We start from the raw sequence: 18,945 nt of genomic DNA, 5'->3' as shown, positions 1-18,945 counted from the left end.
CCTCCTTAGAGCTCAGTCGTTTGTTTCAATCGAAGCAGCACCTTGTTCCCAACAATGATGCTGATGTCCTTGGAAGCCAGCAAGCACTTGGGATTACTTCTGGCAGACCCTACTGGGGGCAGCTGTGTTCCTTTAAGCAAGGCATTTCCAGCAATGCCAGGTTTGAGGATGGGGCTACCTTACCTGGAGATCTTGGAGAAAGTAAAATAAAATAAAATAAAACATAAGACTCCATCTTCCCAGCCAGTTCTTTAGCTCAAGAGGAAGCATGTCCCTAGAAACCCCCAGGTTTCCAAACAAATTGGGTCGGAAAGACAGCTGCTGCTTCTGTCAGGGGAGAACCCTTGGCAGAGGAGGAAAAAGGCCAGCTGCTCCTCAGAGTGCCTCCTGCTGCTCCCTGGCAGCCTGTGGCACTGAGGGCTGAGGATCAAGAGGGCTGGGCTGTGAGATCAGGACCCAGGATGCTGGCTCTAGGCTGACTTGGTCCTGGAGGGCTTAGTCCTGGGAGGAGGGTGGCCCTTCTGAAGAACTGAGGTGTATTAACAACCATTTTCCTAGACGACTTCAGAGCACCTGAATAATGCATTTATTTCACAGAAAACAGAGAGTTCAACGCCAGCCACGGGAGTTGATGCTCACCTAGTAATGGGCTGCCATGTCTCGGGCCTTTCTTCTTCCCTCTGTTGCTTCTGAATAGCTGGCCTAGAAGAACAGGCTGTGTACATGGGCGCCTATTCCTGGTGTCCTTTCTCAGAAATGCCTGATGTTACTTCAGGGCATTGGCACTCCACACTCAGCCTCTACTTCCTAGTTCTCCTATCACTCCATCCTGGCTTCTCTAGCTCTGAACCTTTTCCAATTCCTGTCCTGGTTAAAGATGTCTAATTCCTTGTAGACCCACATGGGCCTCTTTGTTTCAGGGATGGATTGTCAGCTCTTGTCAGAGGCACATGTGAGAATTAGAGTCTAAGGTTACTGTCATTCATGGGGGGCGGGGTGACAAGTTGGAACTGACCAGGGTCCTACTGAGCAAAGCACCAATTGTCTTGATTTTATTTCCTCATTTTGATGGGGTCCTGGAAACTGACATTGCATAGTGCCTCAGACAAGGAAGGCTCATCAAGTCCTATCTTAAAAGAGAGAAAAACCTAAGCCTTGGGATATAGTGATATGCTCTAGTGATATGCTCTATGATATGCTCTAGTGATATGCTCTAGTGATATGCTCTAGTGATATGCTCTAGTGATATGCTCTAGTGATATGCTAGAGTGATATGCTAGAGTGATATGCTAGAGTGATATGCTCTAGTGATATGCTCTAGTGATATGCTCTAGTGATATGCTAGAGTGATATGCTCTAGTGATATGCTAGAGTGATATGCTCTAGTGATATGCTAGAGTGATATGCTCTAGTGATATGCTAGAGTGATATGCTAGAGTGATATGCTCGAGTGATATGCTAGAGTGATATGCTCTAGTGATATGCTAGAGTGATATGCTAGAGTGATATGCCTTTAAGGACCATAATACTGCTGGATAAGAGATATGGCAAAGCTGTATGAGGGAAGGTACAGAGTGCTCTTCTCCTAGCGCGTGGACACCGGCGAAGCAGGACTGACCTTTAGGGAACCCAGAATTTTAAACCAACACTCTATCGATGATATAAAACTCTACAACACACTAATCAATCATAACAGAGACATACAGGGACGTTAGGGAGTCGGATTCATGACAGAAGGCATAGAGAACATAAAAAATAGCAACAAGGCACACCGTCTCGAAAGCTTGTCTCACAGGACCACTGAAGGTCATATGAGATGAGGGATATCAGCCTTTCTTGGACTGTAGAGGTGGACAGTTCACAAAACATGACAAGACACCAAGTGGGCTCTGTCTCGCTAAAGTGCAGGGGACTTCTGAGTTGCCTTTTGGAACAGACAGCATGGCAAAGACAGCATGGCAAAGACAGTCCCTGGGCATAGTGATGCCGTCTGAGACTCCTTATGCCACTGACTGGTAAAGACACCTCTTGATTGCTCTTTGAACGAGCTTTGTCATTCCTGTCATTCTTTGTCACTGAAGTAAATAAAAAAGGAGTTTTAAAACGTGAGCCTTTTTTCTCTCACAAAATTTGTTGTTGCTGTTTATAATGTTTCAAAGGATAGAAGAACCACGACCATGGGAAAGCAATAGAGAGCATGCATTTCGAGGATGGCGGGGGACATTGTTTAATTGGAATGTGCACCCCAAACTCTGTTCCTTGTTCTCCTAATCAATGTTCCCCCAACAGTGTCCACACTGTTGTCTGCCCTTGGCATCACAGGGGATAATCTGACTGCCAGGCTGACACAGTGACAGGCGGGGGAGCCTTCATTTCTCTGGGTGAACACAGTCTCCTGGCTTTGCTTACTGGCGGCAGGGCTCGTGGCACTTGCTCGAGTTTGGACAGCTAAGGAGACCCGAAGTAAGACTGTACGCTGTGTGTGTGTGCTATGTGTGTGTGCTATGTGTGTGGGCGAGTGTGTGCTATGAGGGCTCCCTCCCCTGCTACCAGGTGGTCCTGCTCCCTCTCTTTGAAGTGAGGAAACCCAGACTCATATTCCCTCTACTTCGGAAGAAAAAGAAGCCCAGCAAAGCAGAGCTACAGATCACATTCTGAGTTCACACACCGATGGAGCCGCTTTTAGCTTCCCGTGATCTCTGCTGCAGGCAGTCCCACGCTGGCACGGTTCGGAGGTCTGTGCCTGGCATGCAGACTCCTGTAGTCTACCACGGTGACTTCACAGATTTAGTGAACAAAGAGGCATGTGCAAGAGTGAGATATTTGCCTTTCAGTTTTCTTCCGAGGGCCGTGCCCATTCCTAACTAGGGGGCAGGGTTACAAAAGAATCTGGTGTCAACCTCAGCCCTCTGTCCAAGGAGTAAAGCAGCTTCATGGAACTGGCTTTCGGCTGACACCTCCCAGGCTGCCAATGCATGGTGACCTTGGCTGGGGGAACAGCTGAGGCTCTGGAGTTTCCTAGGAGTGACTCATGTTCTGGTGCTGAGCCCTCAAAGCCTTGAATAATAATGATAATGATAATAATAATAATAATAATAATAATAATAAACCCCTGAAAAATTATTATAAGAATCCTTCTGTCAAAAGACATATATAAATAATGGCATACAATTAAGTCCTATACTTAATTCTGTTGGAAATCCGGCACGGCAGGGCACCAGGGACTGTCAATAGGAAATCATTTTTAAAGTTCAACTGGGCTGAATGCGGGGAACTTGTCATCTTGCCAAAGAGCTTTTATTTTTGGTGCCTGAAGGTGTGCATGGAAGTGAAGCTGTGATTCATCCCAGAAATAGATCAAGTGGCCACCAAAAGAAGCTTAAGATTCTAAAGGGGAAGGAGGACGGTTATCAATGAAACATAGCTAAGATTGTACGTCCCTTATCTACAAAGAGTTTGTGATAAGCTGCAGCAGAAAACAGAACTCATTTTAAAGATAAAATACGGAAGCTCCAGGGCCTGAAGTGTAGTCTCCCTTCCTCTCCCCATCCACCATTCTGTGTCTGTGACTCCATTAAAACAGAATCATATCTAGAACTAGCAAGACTCCTGTCCATGACTCTCAATCTTCAGACTTCAAGAGAATTCACTGATGTTGCTAAAATGTAGGTGTTCCTGACCCAGGGTCCCTGAAAGCACAGAGATCCTGTATTTTCACAAGCACTTGGTGGGTCATCTCTCATCTATAACCCAAACAACTATCTAAAGTTTCGCTCTTCCAACTGTGGTTTGAACTCTTGGAATTAGTTCAGTGCAATTGGTACTTAAGGAACAAAACCAGCAAAATGTCAGTGTCTTCTGTGCTGGAAACTTTGGATTCATTCATTCATAAATAGGAAGGCAGCATGCACTGAATTTAGGAACTCAATACGCTCTGGCATTGAGAAAGATGGAGGAACAGGAGTCCACAGTAGATCCACTGTTTGCCACACCATCACACTGAGCACCAAAGCACTCCAGCTCTGGTGTCTTCCCACCTGTACAGAGCCAGGAAAGGAAGTCTGCATGTCTTTTTTCCCTACATATTGGGAATGGTGGCTCATGGGTTTGCCTTCATCAATGAATATGGACAATGTATAGTTAAGCCAGAGAAGACCCTAACAGCAATGAGGCCATAGTGGATGAATAACAGACTTTTCCAAAGGACTGAAGGATGTGGGGAGGGGGGGGAATGTAGACAGTAGGGAGTAAATAACGGAAGGAGAGCAAATTGAGACATGATTTCATGCCATCCTGGCCAACTTAAGGCAGGATGGATTTCAATTTACTGAGTCAGTTTCTACCTATGGAGTCTTTGGGGACATGTTGATTCTGAGTCTGCAGTGAGGCTGACCATCATGGTTGCCAGAGACCAGATACAGAGCATACAGAGTTGACACAAGGCAGGAGATGAGCTCAGTTTGGTAGTGTGCTTGCCTACCATGCATGGAGGCCACAGTCTGGTCCCTAGCACCACAGAAAACCAGGAATGCTGACACACCCTTGTAATCTGAGCATTCATAGAGTAGAAGCAGAAAAGTCAGATGTTTAAGGCTACATGATGAGTCTGAGGCCAACATGGGCTATGTACCTATCTATCTCAAAAGTAAAAGAAATGTCAGGATAAGATGTGCCCTTCCAAGACACATCTCTTTCATTTAACTAGGCTTCCCCTTCCATGGTCCTACCACCTACCAATAACTTATTCAACTTTTGAACCTATGAACGGATTATAACATCATCTAAGCCAGAGCTGTCATTATGTAATGGAAATGTCTTTGAAACACCCACAGGTATATTTATTAAGATCATAGGCATCTCTCAATTCCATCAGGATTGGCCACTGCAGCAGTCAAGAAACTAACTGACAAGCTAACACTTTCTTCTGTATGAGGTGATGTTAGTGGCCTGCCCCCAGGAGACAGAGGGCTTGAGCTTTTGACTTTCCTTGTGTTTCTTACAATGACATAGAGTTCTCATTAATTTTTATCCATTCATCCTCTCTTGATTTAACCTTTAGTGAGAAGGATAACATGAACATGAATGGGTCCAAACTTTAGCCCAGTGGCAAACCACCATCAGAAAGACTGAAACAGAAAAGCAACAGCAAGCAAGCTTAGAGACATTCATGTCACGTACTATGGTCACTCTGATCTCTGATCTACTGCACAGTAGAAATTCCTCTGCGTAACCTTTTGGGGACTGAAAATCCACCTTTGTTCAGACTCTGCTTGGTATTCTAGCTTCAATACCTTCAAACCTAAGAAGGGAAGAACTTTTCTACTTCTGTAGCCCCATTTCATGGCCCTACAAGTTTATGACAAAGGCTTAATGACAAGCAGGTAAATTCAGAGGGGAGATTAACTCTATTCTATCAATGTTAGAATATCCTCACAACATGACCAGCTGAATGATTGTCAGGGGGAAACCCTGTTGCTTAACTTGATAGACCTTAGCAGCAAATTGGCCCTTAGTACAAAAATGGTAGACTCACTTTGTCAGGAGGGCTTCCTCTTCTCTGGGGAGGGAGGTGTCTGAGACCTCACCTGAGGAATGTGGTCTTGTACCTGAGATCCCTGAAATGCTTTCCCATGCTAATGAAGCATCTTGGTGCCTTAGCCTTCCAATGACCTTTGCTCACCATGGATATTCTCATCTTCTTCCTCAAACTATATAACCTTTGGTTCACCCTGAATAAAGTATATGCATGCAAATCCACCCCAACAAACAAACATACACAAGCTAATATCCTCTTAGAGAGTTGTTTCATTGAAGATTGTCAGAGAAAGCCTTTGCCTAAAAGAGCTGTAACATTAAGCTCCTCAGAAAAGCACCACCTGCAACCCTCTTGCTCCCAGCATTCACTCTCAGCCAGACCTGGGATCCTGCAGAACTCTACCCATTCCAGTCTCCAATTCAGACTTCAAGCCCAGTGTGCAGAAGTGTCTGCACACCCTAAGCAGAGAATGTGGAACTACAGCTGGAGCCCAGAATGCAGACCACAAATGATTGGCCCCAAATGTCGGTAGAATGTTGGGAGACTGTGGAAACTTTAGAAGGTGGTGCCTAACTAGAGAAAGCTGGTTGGTGGGAATGGGTTTTAAAGAGCATATTATCACTGGCTGATTCCAGTTCCAGAATGGTTCTCTGCTTTCTGGTCCAAGACATAAAGAGAGCTTCTCAGACGTGCCACACTTCCTGAAATGGGCTGCATTCTCTGAATCCATGAACAAAACTCAATCTTTCTTTCCACAATCCATGTCCATCAGACGTTCCATCACAGCAATGAAAATGAACTAAATTAACATGTCAGCACGATTTCCCACCATGTCAGATGCCCAAAGATGCAAACACCTGAGACATAGGCACGGTCAAGGGTGAGGTCAGTCTCTTTGGTTGATGACTGACCATTTCCTTCTCAACCCTTGAAGTGCGCTAAGCAGCAAACACATTGATGGCTTATCAGGGTAATCAAATTTAGCTGAAGGTATCTGAGACATTGCCAGATGCTTCCTAGAGAACCCTGAAGCATGTGCCCACAGGCCCCCTCTTAACTAAGTGCTTTAAGAGGCTTTCATCTTAAGCACCACTTAGTTTCTGAGCGCCTCATTTTGTTGGGGGTCAGTTTGGAAGAGAGAAAATCTACGAGAGAAATGTACTTAGAACCATATTTAGGGGAAATGACTGAAATGGTGTGGGGGAAAGCCACATGACATCTATCAGGCTGTGGTGGCCCATTTGTGCTCATGATCTCATGAACCACCATTCACACACTGGTGCACAAATGTGCCAACTGGTCTACCCGCTGCCATCGGTTAGATTTAAGTGTGAGATAGAGTTCTCCTTTTAAATAAGATCTGTATTTCAGCAGAGCCCCGCTAATATTTTTTTCAGCTAATTTTTTTTTCAGCTTGTGTCATTATTTTTGCTGACTACTTTCAGTTCAGGAAGCATAGGGAGACAGGGTGTTTATGTTCCTGGGTCATAAGCAACTGTCTTTAAGGAAATAGCTTCATTCCAGAAAGAAGAATGACAACAAGAAGACAATTTCTGAAACTTATCTTATGAATGATAATAAGTGACTACTAAAAAATGTCTACTGTGAGGGCTAAAATATGCAGCAGACAGAATTCAGTTGGGACCCAGTGCATGATGGTATCATTTTTCTGAGGCTAAAGGAGGGGCGGTAAACAAGCATGATTTTCTCAACCTGGGTAGAAACTGAGAGAAGGGGGAAGGAAGCATTCGCACACCCCCAAAGGAAACTAGGAGGATGGGTTTCTTCTTGGCACAGCAGACTTAACATTGACCATGTAGCCTTTGCAATTTGATGGCTATGGGATTTCCTATGGCGTGACGGTATAAGTCAACCTGTGAGGTAGGATATGTGTTACCAAGCAGATGTATCCAGGACAAACAAACAAACAAGCTAAATTGTGTAATGGGGCTCAATGCCTGAAGCATCTTTGCTTTTCTGAAACTCTCTTAGTGCAAAGAACCCTAGTCATATTAGGATACTTTTACTTCTGAAACACACCATGGTGTTTCCTTTGCACATGGTTCTTTCTGTGCCTGGGTGCCTCTCCACCTTCCACCTCCTCACACAGTCAATGCCAAATGTCTAGGAAAACTTTTCCCAATTCCTTTAGAGTGGATGAAGTGCCACCTTCTGCACTCTAGGGCTGCCCAGGCTAGCTGCCATTGTTGTACTGATCCCAGTGTTCCCCTACTGTTTCCTAGATGTCTTACCACTGGTTTCTCATCTCCCCACAAATGGATAGTACATCCTTTAAGGGAATGAATGTACAGTATACACATGTGTCCGTGGATGGATGTAAAATAAAGGACCAGGATTAGAGCGAAACTCACGGTGGTATCTTTCCCCGCTCCATCATAAACTGTCAACTACCAAACGACTATGTTTCACAGGCTGGTTAGGGACATTAGAATCATTATAGGAAAAGGGAGTCGTGACCTGTTAGTTCCTTTCAACCTGACACTTATGTGCTCCTTTGAGTGAAATTCTGTTAGTAGATTATTAATGACAGGGAGGGTCTTGGTTCTCATGAAAAACAAGGTTGGAGTTGCAAGAATAAAGTACTGTTGTAGCTGACTAAACCTTCCTATGACTGCTTATGTTGGCCTGGGACTTGCCATAGTTGCCATGTATACATATGCCTCACTTCAACTCTGTGTGTGGCTCTGAAGTGTGACAAAGTGTGAGAGCAAGTTTTCTCCGTAGTCCAACAGGGAGCCCACATAACCAGGGTTCACACTGCACTGGGAAGTCTAATGCTTTGAAGAAAGTTTCATGTCTAGTGTCGGTATATAATTGAATAGTAAGCCCGTTTCTCAACAAGTTGTAAGCCTCTTGCCAGTGAAGTGATGAACAAAAGACGCCTAGGAAGTCCTTCCACGTTCCAACGAGAACAGACTCATTCATCAAATCTCCACCTAACACTGGAATCTCACGTTTTTTTTTTTTTTTTTTTTTTTTTTTTTGAGATTCTGACCGCTTTTTTGATAAAACACATACGCCTGAAAAAAAAAAAATCAATCTTCCCCGCTTTCCAGGATAATCCTCCCAGGGGACACGTCTCACGACATAAGTCTCTGAAGCTTTGCCTTTCAACTGTGGGTTTTCTCTTTCACCAAGCCCACAGGAGAAGTTACTGCTGAGCCTGAATCAATGCATCACTGCCACGCATAGTGGCTGCTACATCAGACAACAGGGGAGGACGGAGGGGTCTACTGACCTTGTGAAGCTCCACGGGAGTTGGGGACATAATCTCCTTGATTTCTTGCTTCATTTTCCGCAGGGTCACAGACTTTCTGCCCACATCCGAGGGCAGAGTGTTGCTGCGAGTCGTTTGGCTATAGTGTGGCCTCGAATTGCTCCGTTCCTGGAAGCTGGCCTGTCGCCCCAGCTGACTGCGAGCCGTTGGAGCCTCATGATTCAAACTCATAGTGCTCCCCGACATGATTGTTGCCTGTGGCATCGACAATTTTCAGAGACAATTAAACCATGGGTAAGGAAAAGATTTGCTCGCTCAACATGAAGCACAACTCTCCTTCTGCCCAGTCAAAATACGGTGTCTTCAGGGCATAGCTAAAGGCTGGAGAATGGACGCACTGTCTGAACTGTGAGGGTCTGGAACATGGTTTGCAGTTACATTTATAATGCGCATCTCGAATCCAATGGAAGTGTTTAAGCCCCTGGGTTTATTTAATCAAATACCACCCCTAGCAATGTTTGAGGCTTGTTGAAAAGCTCCAACATTAGTTTACTGTGAACTGGATTTGAAGCAGCAACTTCCCATAAGAGCTGGGATTCACGTGCTTCTGATAGACATGGCCGGAGAGCTTCACAGTGGAGTCTAGGCTGCTGCTGTCTGTAATCCTTCCTCTGGCTCCAACAGAAGCAAACCGTAGGGCGGAATGAGATTACTGATATAGAGGCAAAGGGTTCTCCTAACACGGCCTGCCTGGCACTGTCAAGAGCATCTTCTGGCCCAGTGACCTGCCCAAGATGCGCATAGACACATCTTTTAATATTCATCAGGATTTTGGCTCCTACAGTTCACGGCACAGACGGTGTTTCTTAGAAACACCTTTGTGTTCTACTCTCAGGAAGGCTTTTTAAAAATTACCCTTTCACATCGGATTCAACCATGTGCTCAAAATCTATGAAACTTGAATTTGATTTCACCGGGTCAAAGGGCAGTTTATTCAGTTTCAAATATATCCCTTGAATAATAAGCCAGGGATATTCCAGATGACTGAATCTCAGAGCTGGAGGGACAAAGGACTTGAAAGTGGCATATTGTGATGCCAATGGACAGTACTCAAGTTAGAGGACGCCAAGATTCTAAAAACAAGATGGTGGCCAGCTCTATGGTCCTTAGATGATGCTTATATACATAAATGTTTCACCGGTAAACATGCCTGAAAACATAGTTGCAAAAGCCATAAGCAACTATAGCTTTTGATTGGTTGGGCTCCTTGAATAGGTTCACTAATTTAAGCTCATGAGTCTGTAAGGTAGGCACTTCGTCTGTCCCACTTTATAGAAAGAGACTGGAGCACAAAGAATTTTACTTGCTCAAGGTCATACATAGAGTAATTGAACCAAGGGCACTGCGGGCAGCTATTCATTGGAGGGAATGCTGCAAAGTGAGCTGCATTTTTATCTGTTGCCTCTGTAAGAGTTGACAACTCTCCGTTGACGTTCGGTTTATGTGCACCTCTAAGAAAGTAGTTGCCAAGTATTGACATACATATACATGACTCTACCACCTCTCTCAAAGAGAAACAGAATCAACAAACAGGTTCTGACTGGACCACATAGGTCACGGATGCTTTTGAGGATGGGATTTCTAGCTGCTGATAAGTCCTTGCTGACCGCCGAATGCTACATATATGGTATTGCTTATTACTCTGTAAATAGGTGTTATATGTCTCACTCCTTCCCAATAGACAGGGGGAGAAGAGGCCCACGGGTAGGTTCTGACATTTGGTAAGAGTCTAGTATGGATACCCCACAAATCTGGTTGCAATCTTATTCCTTGGCCAACAGGCTCTGTGGCTTCTCTCGTCACCTGAAACTTCCCCCTTTAAATAATACTTTAATACTTAAGCAGTGGTAGGCATGTGTAGAACGGTATATTTCTGATAGATTTCTGGTTGATTGACACCTCCCTGATGGTCAGCTGTGTTGGTGTCATGGACACCTTTCACTTGATGGTGCTTACGGATATTGCCTCTGTGTAATCTGTGATAACTGACAGCACCCAGTGATTTTTTCCTGCAATGGTGACCATCCACCCGTTATTCTTACCTCTGTAGAATACTTTTCTGTTTTTTTAAATCTATCTTTTCTTCTCAATTTTTTGTGAGATCCACCGGAAGCATGTGGGAAGTAAAAGACTCACTGAGCCTGAGGGCTGGGATTCTGGCTAAGCTGCCAGAGAAGACACTGAAAACGGGTTTACCAGGGTCTGGTGGGGGGGAGGAGACACAAGAAAGGCTCCTTATCCAAGTTTTCAAATTGTGGCTGCATTGCTCATTTAAACTGAAATTCAATCAAATGAATAGCATCTAAAAAGGATTATAAAAGTTTAAGTACAAATATCATCCAGACACTTGGTTAAACTTTCATCTTAAAGAAAGTTCAAGTACCATTAATTAAGAAACGTTAAACTCAGTACTTGGTTTTTATTGCATTTATTAAACACCAGGTTCTCTATTGTATTTGCATCTGTATTCTGCCTCCATGTATGTCTGTGTGAGAGTGTTGGGTCCTGGAACTGGAGTTATAGACAGTCATGAAATGCCATGTGGGTGCTGGGGTTTGAACCTGGGTCCTTTGGAAGAACAGCCAGTGCTCTTAACCAGTAAGCCATCTCTCCAGCCCCTTTAGGTTCTCTATTAATTATTAGTTACGTATTAGATCACTATAATTCCTTTTTTAAAAAATCATTTTAATTTCTTTTTTTTTTTTTTTTTTTTGAGACGGGGTTTTTCTTATTTAGCCCTGGCTACCCTGGAACTTACTCTGCAAACCAGGCTGGCCTCAAACACAGAGCTCTGTCTGCTGGGATTGAAGGTGCTCACCTCCATCCTCCAGCAATTTCTATGGTTTTTGTAAGCAACCACTGGTAAGAGAGGCCAAAAACCGTTTGAGGTCTTAGTGTGGGTTTTTAACCTCAGGGAAAGCTACACATTTTTTTTTTTTTACAGTGGTGAAGTTGGACCTAAATTATTACTTGCAATAATGAAAATGATTAAAGTAAATTCTCCTTTCAATCACCATAATTTTAGCTAATCCATATTTATGAACTCCACAGTTTGCTTTAATGTTTGGTGGTGAAGGTAAATTTCATCGGCAGAATTGTAGCCTCAACAGAAAACCAACACGAGAGCAGAACTCATTTCAACGAGTGAAGTTTCTGTGATACTAGTGCAAATATGACTCCAATCTGTGAACTTGTTGAGCACTCCTCCTAGCTGAGAATGTGTCTTCCCTTTGGCCCAGCCCCTTTTCCTTTCTGGGTTTGTAATTTTGGAGGCTACACCACCTAAAACCCAGAGGAGGTGCTTGTAGGCTGATGTGACACACTTCCGGCCCTTGCTTTCATGAGATGACTCTGTTTCCAGGCAACGTCCTGGGATCATCCTGTTTCTTTTACAGCACCTTCAATGTACCCAATGTAAGAGAAGCTATAGGAAGAGAGAGTTCCACGACAGAAATACATCAAAACGGGAAGGACATGGGAGGCAACGTAAACGAGGTGAGGGCACTGCTCCTGCATCTTGAATTGTGTACCTTATGCAGCCTGACCCTTGACATTCTATGCACGAAGGGGTGGTACAAGTTTAAATAAACCAGCTGGCCCTTAAGAAGTGTGCTCTGTTTGAGAATTGAATTTAAAACAATAAAGAGAATTCAGTGGCTCGCATCTTCCACGCCCAAGTCCTTTAACTGTGCTCTGAAGCCAAAATTCATGCCAGGTAATACTACGGTGTCTATAAATTCAAACTGCTGTTTCCCTTTAGATTTTTCTTTGCAGATCCACAGACATTAGAATCACATAAGATATCCACACATGCAACCGAGAAGCAAAATAACATAAAGAAGAGTAACCGTTTTTAGAATCGCAAGGTTCCCCCCGGCTGGGCCATTCGCATTCCTTAGAGTGACTCAGGGACCTCATATGACATCAAACAAAAGTGAGACTTTCACCACTTTACAGTTTACAGCTTGGAAACTTGGAAAGAACATAAAAGGAAACATTCCGGGCCGTCCCAGACTAAGTCTGAATACTGCCAGCAGATTCATAGCTTGGTTTAAGGAACCGCCCACAGTTCCGAGTTCCTCCTCAGACTCAGGTGACGTTAACATGGAATTAAGGTTTCAGTGGACAGCACGAGGCATGGAGTAAGATTTCCGCCCGCTTATCAAATAGACTGGCCCTTTTTAAAGCAGCGGCTTGATTATCAACTTAAGGGCAGAGCACAACATAATTGTATTTCCTCTTATGTTCCTCGTAACGATTAAATTAATTTCTATACCAGGTACAAATGAAAACATGCCAAAGAAACCTTTCTAAAGCAGCTAAGAGGATGAAATGCACCACTGTTGGGGGACTGGGCTAGCTCCTTAGCGATTTGGTGGGAAACAGGTACAGTCAGGGTTAGCAGGGGAGCAATGGCGGAAGCCACAAGTCAGTAAGAACTGCATTGTATAAAATCAAACTGCTGTCCGGAAGGCAAGGGCGGGGAAGGCGGCTTCACAAGCAAAAGTAGAAACAGAAAAGGTAGCTACCAAGAGGGTCATGTTTCTCAATGACACACGCCTGTCAGCTTTCTCCTGTGGAAAGGGGTTAAAGCTTTTAAATGAACTGCTGTGATCAAAGCAAACGTAAAAGGACCAAAACAAAGGAATGTTGGGACAGTCAAGATAAGCAGTGGGACCGGGGCTACCTCGAGCTCTCTCAGGATTCCCGACTGGCCACAGGTCTCCAGGTCCTCCAATGCTTGAGACCAGAAGTTTTCCTCTTGTTCAGCATCTGCACTGTCAGAAGCCCCGGCGAAGCTGCCAGCAAGAAACAGTCTGGGTTAAGGAAAACAGACAAATGCATGTACGCATGCGCACGTGCACATATAGACACACACACACACACACACACACACACACACACACACACACACACACACACACACACACTGTATGGTTCTTTTGTCTGGGACTGGTGGCAGACACCTGGAATTCTCAACACTTAGGAGTCTGTGTCCAATGGAATTGTTTCGGGTTAGCCTGGGCTCCATATGGAGACAGAGAGAAGACATGGCTCTTAGAAGCTGACTTCCCCTAGTGCTACCCTGGGGACCTGCACAGCTGCCTGGTGCTACCCCGCACTCCCTGGGCAGCACGCATTTTGGAAACTTTCTATGTGGTTGACATGGACCGCCAAAGTGGATTACTTCATAAACTCAATGCTAATAAGAGCTGTCCGTTGTGGGACTCCTCCCTCTGAGACCCGGAAGTCACCCTGGATGGGGCAGCAGTAGGGGTGCAACCATACCCACTGGCTGTGGACCGGTCCCAGTCTTCATTACTCAGGCCCACATCTGGGTATGTCTGGCTTCGAGGCTTGGGGACCGGGGACAGGCTGGCTCTTTGCTTCGGACTTCTCCAGTCATAGGTGTTGAAATTGTACCCTGAAGTCTGAAAAGTCGTGCCTGAAACAGAAGCAAGGAGTTAGAGTTGGGCCCCGAGGATTTTCTCATCTACAGAGATGTGGTGTCACTGGACAGCAAGGGCTTGGATGGCAGTGGCAGCAGAAACAATTGCAAGTGCACAGTGGGACCTTTCCTGTATCACTGCTCTGAGAGCGCTCAATGGGACCTTTCGCTGTTCTGAGAGAGCTTTCTTCACAGCCGGCTTTGGTCCTAATTATTTGTAATTAAAATACAACACTAAAGGTTTTGAATAGCAGTTTCCAGTACCTAAGCCTTCCTGGGGCTTCCATTCACAGTTGATACCCCCTGACCCCCATCTTCCCCAAACTGCCTTGGATGACGAAGGTCAGAGCTCTGGGGCTACCAGTTCTCACTTCTCGACTCTTCTTCCATAACCATTCCACTATGTTTTAACAAGAAGACTCATTTCTCATCCAATTTAAACCCTCCAGGGTGCCACCAAATCCAGGGATACATTGAGAGACCCTAGCTCCTATGAGAAGGGCACTTGGAGACTGGGTCATCGTTGAGCACTGCAGACTCAGAACAAGGCATTTACCCCTTTATGTTTCCTCTCCACCTCTCTGTCTCTCTCTGAAAGTCAGAAGTAAGGAAGATGTCAGAGTGAGGTGGCTTGAACATGGCTATCTTATCCGAATTGCAAAACAAAGACTGACTTTTCTGACAGGGGGTTAAGTCTGATAAGCTTGAAGGGAGAGGCAGTGGGGGATTAGGGAATAATTAGGTTATGTAACAGATATCACTCTTGAATGTGAGTTAAGTCTACAGATCCAAGATTTTTGACAGTAATAGATTTAAAGGGTATTTACAACAAATTACATTCTTCACAAGTATTTTGAGGAAAACATTTAGAATGTAACTTTAAATATGTGATGGAGGGTTGGGGATTTAGTTCAGTGGTAGAGCGCTTGCCTAGCAAGCACAAGGCCCAGCTCCAAAAAAAAAAGAAAAAAGAAAAGAAAAATATGTGATGGAATATGTAGTTTTTCAGTATATTTTTGGGTTCAACTGAGAAATAGGTCGGAGTCCACAGCTTAGACCACAATTATCACACATTTCTTAGTCTGTTTCCTCAGGCTGTACACACACACACACACACACACACACACACACACACACACACACACACACAGAGGAGGGAGGGAGGGAGGGAGGGTGGGAGGGAGAGAGAGAGAGAGAGAGAGAGAGAGAGAGAGAGAGAGAGAGAGCTTAATACCAGATAGGTATCTTACTGTATTTAAGGAATTTTATTTTAAGGAATTCAGCATAAAGCAGCATTGGGCCCTATTTTCACCATTTGGGGGATAGAACCTGGGTCATAAAAGGTGCCCAAGGACAGCCAAATGCAAGTGTGAAGTTAGGATGTCAACACTTATTAGGGTTAAGTGCTGTGAAGACAGTGTTGACCAGCTGGAAAGAGGAAGGGCGAAGGCATAGTCATAATGGGTCTTTTCTACCTCCAAACCCATCAGTGCATTCTCTCTACTCCCAAGGAGATGCTCTGGTTTCTGTGACTAATACATGTGTTCCTCCCTGTGGGAGGAAGGCCAGTCAATTGACCGACTAGCTTGGGACAATCTCTGGATTCACTGCTGTCTCTGCTGGTTCTCTCCCACTGCTGCTGGGCTGCGTGGTAAGCTAGGTATAACCTATGAGGTGCCCTGACCATTCCGTGGCCAAGAGACTTCTCTGAAGAAACCTTAGAACTCATTAAGAAAAAAAAAAAGCTTACTTATTTATTATATACACTGTAGCTGTCTTCAGACATACCAGAAGAGGGCATCAGATCTCATTACAGATGGTTGTGACCCACCATGTGGTTGCTGGGATTTGAACTCAGGACCTCTGGAAGAGCAGTCAGTGCTCTTAACCGCTGAGCCATCTCTCCAGCCCAGATCCTTACAACTCTTGTTCCAGATGTAACAATACAAGCAAAACAGCTGGTTCACTGGTAGCTGGGACAAGAAATGACCCCAAAGATAAAAGGGCCAAGAAGATATAGCAGAAATATTTAGAAGCATAGATCCCTAAATACAGAGGAGTTATATATCAGTTTCAATATACCTATGTCTTTAAAACTGAAGTCATATCACTGTTAGAACAGCTTGGTTCAAGAGGAGAAAAAGTTCCCTGATTCTGGCTGGAGGTTAGACATAGATCCTCTAGCATGAGCACTTAACTTTGCAGGAGCATGAATGTGGGTACTTGTCTGCACACGTGCAAGCACATGCACGTGAGCACACACGCATGAGCACACACACACATACACACACGCACACACACACACACACACACACACACACACACGGTGGATTAACATATGCAAAGCAATAATCATTTTCAAGGTATTGTACTGGGGACCCAAACCTGCTTAGAGAATAATGAAGAATCTGGGACATAAAGGAGTAAACCGTGCTGTAAGAGGAGCCCAGGTACAAGGTTTGGAAATTGAAGGCCTTTGACCTTAACTTGTGACATCAGAGAACCATCGAGAGAGTATTTGAGCTGCGTTGGATTTTTTAAAAGAGTCTATGACTATATTTGGTTTTTCTAAAGAACACTGACAGAACTATGACATTAGACACTCAGAGAAAGAGTTAAGTGAGAATGTGGGCGAGATGCTCCAGACTTGATGGAGTCTGTGTGATAATGGCTGTGGTGACGGGAAGACACAGCAGAGACGCTAGTGCATAGGAACAGTAAGATGGGTGGCTCCTGATGCCAAGAAGGTGCCACCTGCCCCCACCAGGCTCTGGACTGCACTGTGAGACAATACACCCCACTTGCTTAAATGCAATCGTTTTGGTTTTCATTTATAAGCAACTGAACTCAATCTTGAACTGACGCAGGCAGACGCCAATACCATGATTTAACGTGGAGAAAATTAATTAGACTAGTAAAAGCAAGCCTGTGTTTAGGAGGCGAGAAGATAATTTCTGAAGAACAATCACTGGGGTCAGACTGAAACTGTTGCAGTGGGCTCATGTGTCTGAAAAATGACCGCAGAAATATAATTAAACCTTGTTTTTAATTGCGTGGCTATGCCGGTACATGAAATTCAGATGCACCTGCATGTGGAGCTACTCTGTACAAGCTCATGTGTTTGTGTATGTGTATTGGGTGTGTGTCTGTGCTTGCACATAAGTGTGCATGTCTGTGTACCAGGAATTTATGTCTGGTGTTTATCTTAAATGTTCTCCACCTATTTATTATTATTATTGTTATTATTATTATTATTATTATTATTATTATTATTAGGCAGGACTTCTTATCAAACCCGGAGCTTATTAACTGGCAACTGGCGGGATCCAAAGTCCTAGGAATCCCTCTGCCTCTTCCTCCCCAGTGCTGGGGTGTCCGTGACGGTCGTGTTTGTTCTGATGTAAGTGGAGAGAGCCTAACTCCGCCTACGCCGGTGCGGAAGCTGCATTACCAACGAAGGCATCTCCACAACTCCCACACATCACGTTTCAATTGAAAATTTGAATAAAAGGAATTGTAAGAAACTATACGTGGTATGTAATCACTGCTTTGATTCAGAACTGGAAACTTTATCCCTCCGCCTCCTTCGTGTCTGCTGCCTCTTGGTTTTAACGTCGAGGTTTTTATTTTGTGTCATAATGAGGGTTTAAAATTCAGTCTGGGTTCTTTCCGATGAGCACAGTTTCGTTTTATTTATTTGCAGAGTGGAAGATAAAGCTTCACAAATGTAGGTGCTTCTAAATCGCCCTGGCATGGTGGTTTTTATTTTTAGGGATAGTAACTCTCAGATATCCGTAAAGTTCCAGCACTGTTCTTCCCGTTCAAAGCCTTTAATTTCTGCCCACTCTTCATGTGGAGAAGGAAACAAAACAACGTGGCTTCTACACAGAACATTTGAAAATGCTCTTCTGGGAATTTCCTCCTTGAATCTATAATTTGGGGTTGTCTCATAATTTGGAAAACCAGTTTTAGTATAGCCAGATAATCTTGACCATATTTGTTTCCCAGGAACACTATTTTCTTAAGAATAGGAAAATCAAATCACATGCGTGTGCATTTGTTTGTAATTGTTCTTGTGGATGAACGCTGCTTAGAAAAAATGGCAGAGCAAGGAAAGCTATTTCTGCCTAGAAATCGCCTCTGAGTGGGAGGACAAATCACCAGGTCCAGCTCTGTCTCCAATAAGGCTGTAACAGGTCCATAATCTCAAGCCAAAATACGTGAGGAAAATTGGCAAATTCTGTGAGAGTCAAACGCAAATTGGGTGGTGTGTGTGTGTGTGTGTGTGTGTGTGTGTGTGTGTGTGTGTGTGTTGGGTAAGTAGCTGAGAGAAGACTTGTCTGGCCAGAGACTTGCAGAGACCCACTCAGTCAAAGCAGAGACCACACAGCAGAGGCAAAGCAGCAATGGTTGCCAGGGTGCCGGCAAACACCCTGGACTCTGTCAATCACCGGGGCTAAGTCAGGTGGACTGGGAGAGGGCAAACACAGACGAGCAGTCAATTCTGCCTGGTGAGCTGTGCAACCTCTGCTCTCCCTTAACCCCTCCCAGCCCCACTCCTGTTAACAGTGTGGAGCAGCTAACAAGCTAGCCTAGAACACAATGGGAACTTGAAGCTCGCTCAGAGCACGAAAGAACCTCCAGCTCATGGGGGATTCTCTC

The 18,945-nt window shown here is 44.5% G+C and overlaps 1 protein-coding gene across 1 annotated transcript in view; it reads right to left on the bottom strand.

The window, feature by feature from the left end:
* Window positions 1–18,945, bottom strand: part of Grip1 (glutamate receptor interacting protein 1) — a 383,638-nt gene that overhangs the window by 15,601 nt on the left and 349,092 nt on the right. Inside the window, exons 19-22 of the mRNA XM_032912970.1 lie at window positions 14,124–14,280; window positions 13,522–13,633; window positions 13,364–13,408; window positions 8,796–9,029 (exon numbers count right to left, since the gene is read on the bottom strand). Coding sequence (XP_032768861.1) covers window positions 8,796–9,029; window positions 13,364–13,408; window positions 13,522–13,633; window positions 14,124–14,280 — 548 coding nt within the window. The remainder of the gene's footprint in view (window positions 1–8,795; window positions 9,030–13,363; window positions 13,409–13,521; window positions 13,634–14,123; window positions 14,281–18,945) is intronic.

Source organism: Rattus rattus, chromosome 1, assembly GCF_011064425.1.
Source record: "Rattus rattus isolate New Zealand chromosome 1, Rrattus_CSIRO_v1, whole genome shotgun sequence".
Taxonomy (NCBI): Eukaryota; Metazoa; Chordata; class Mammalia; order Rodentia; family Muridae; genus Rattus; species Rattus rattus.
The sequence above is the reverse complement of the archived record's forward strand: the minus strand, read 5'-3'. Positions and strand labels throughout refer to the sequence as shown.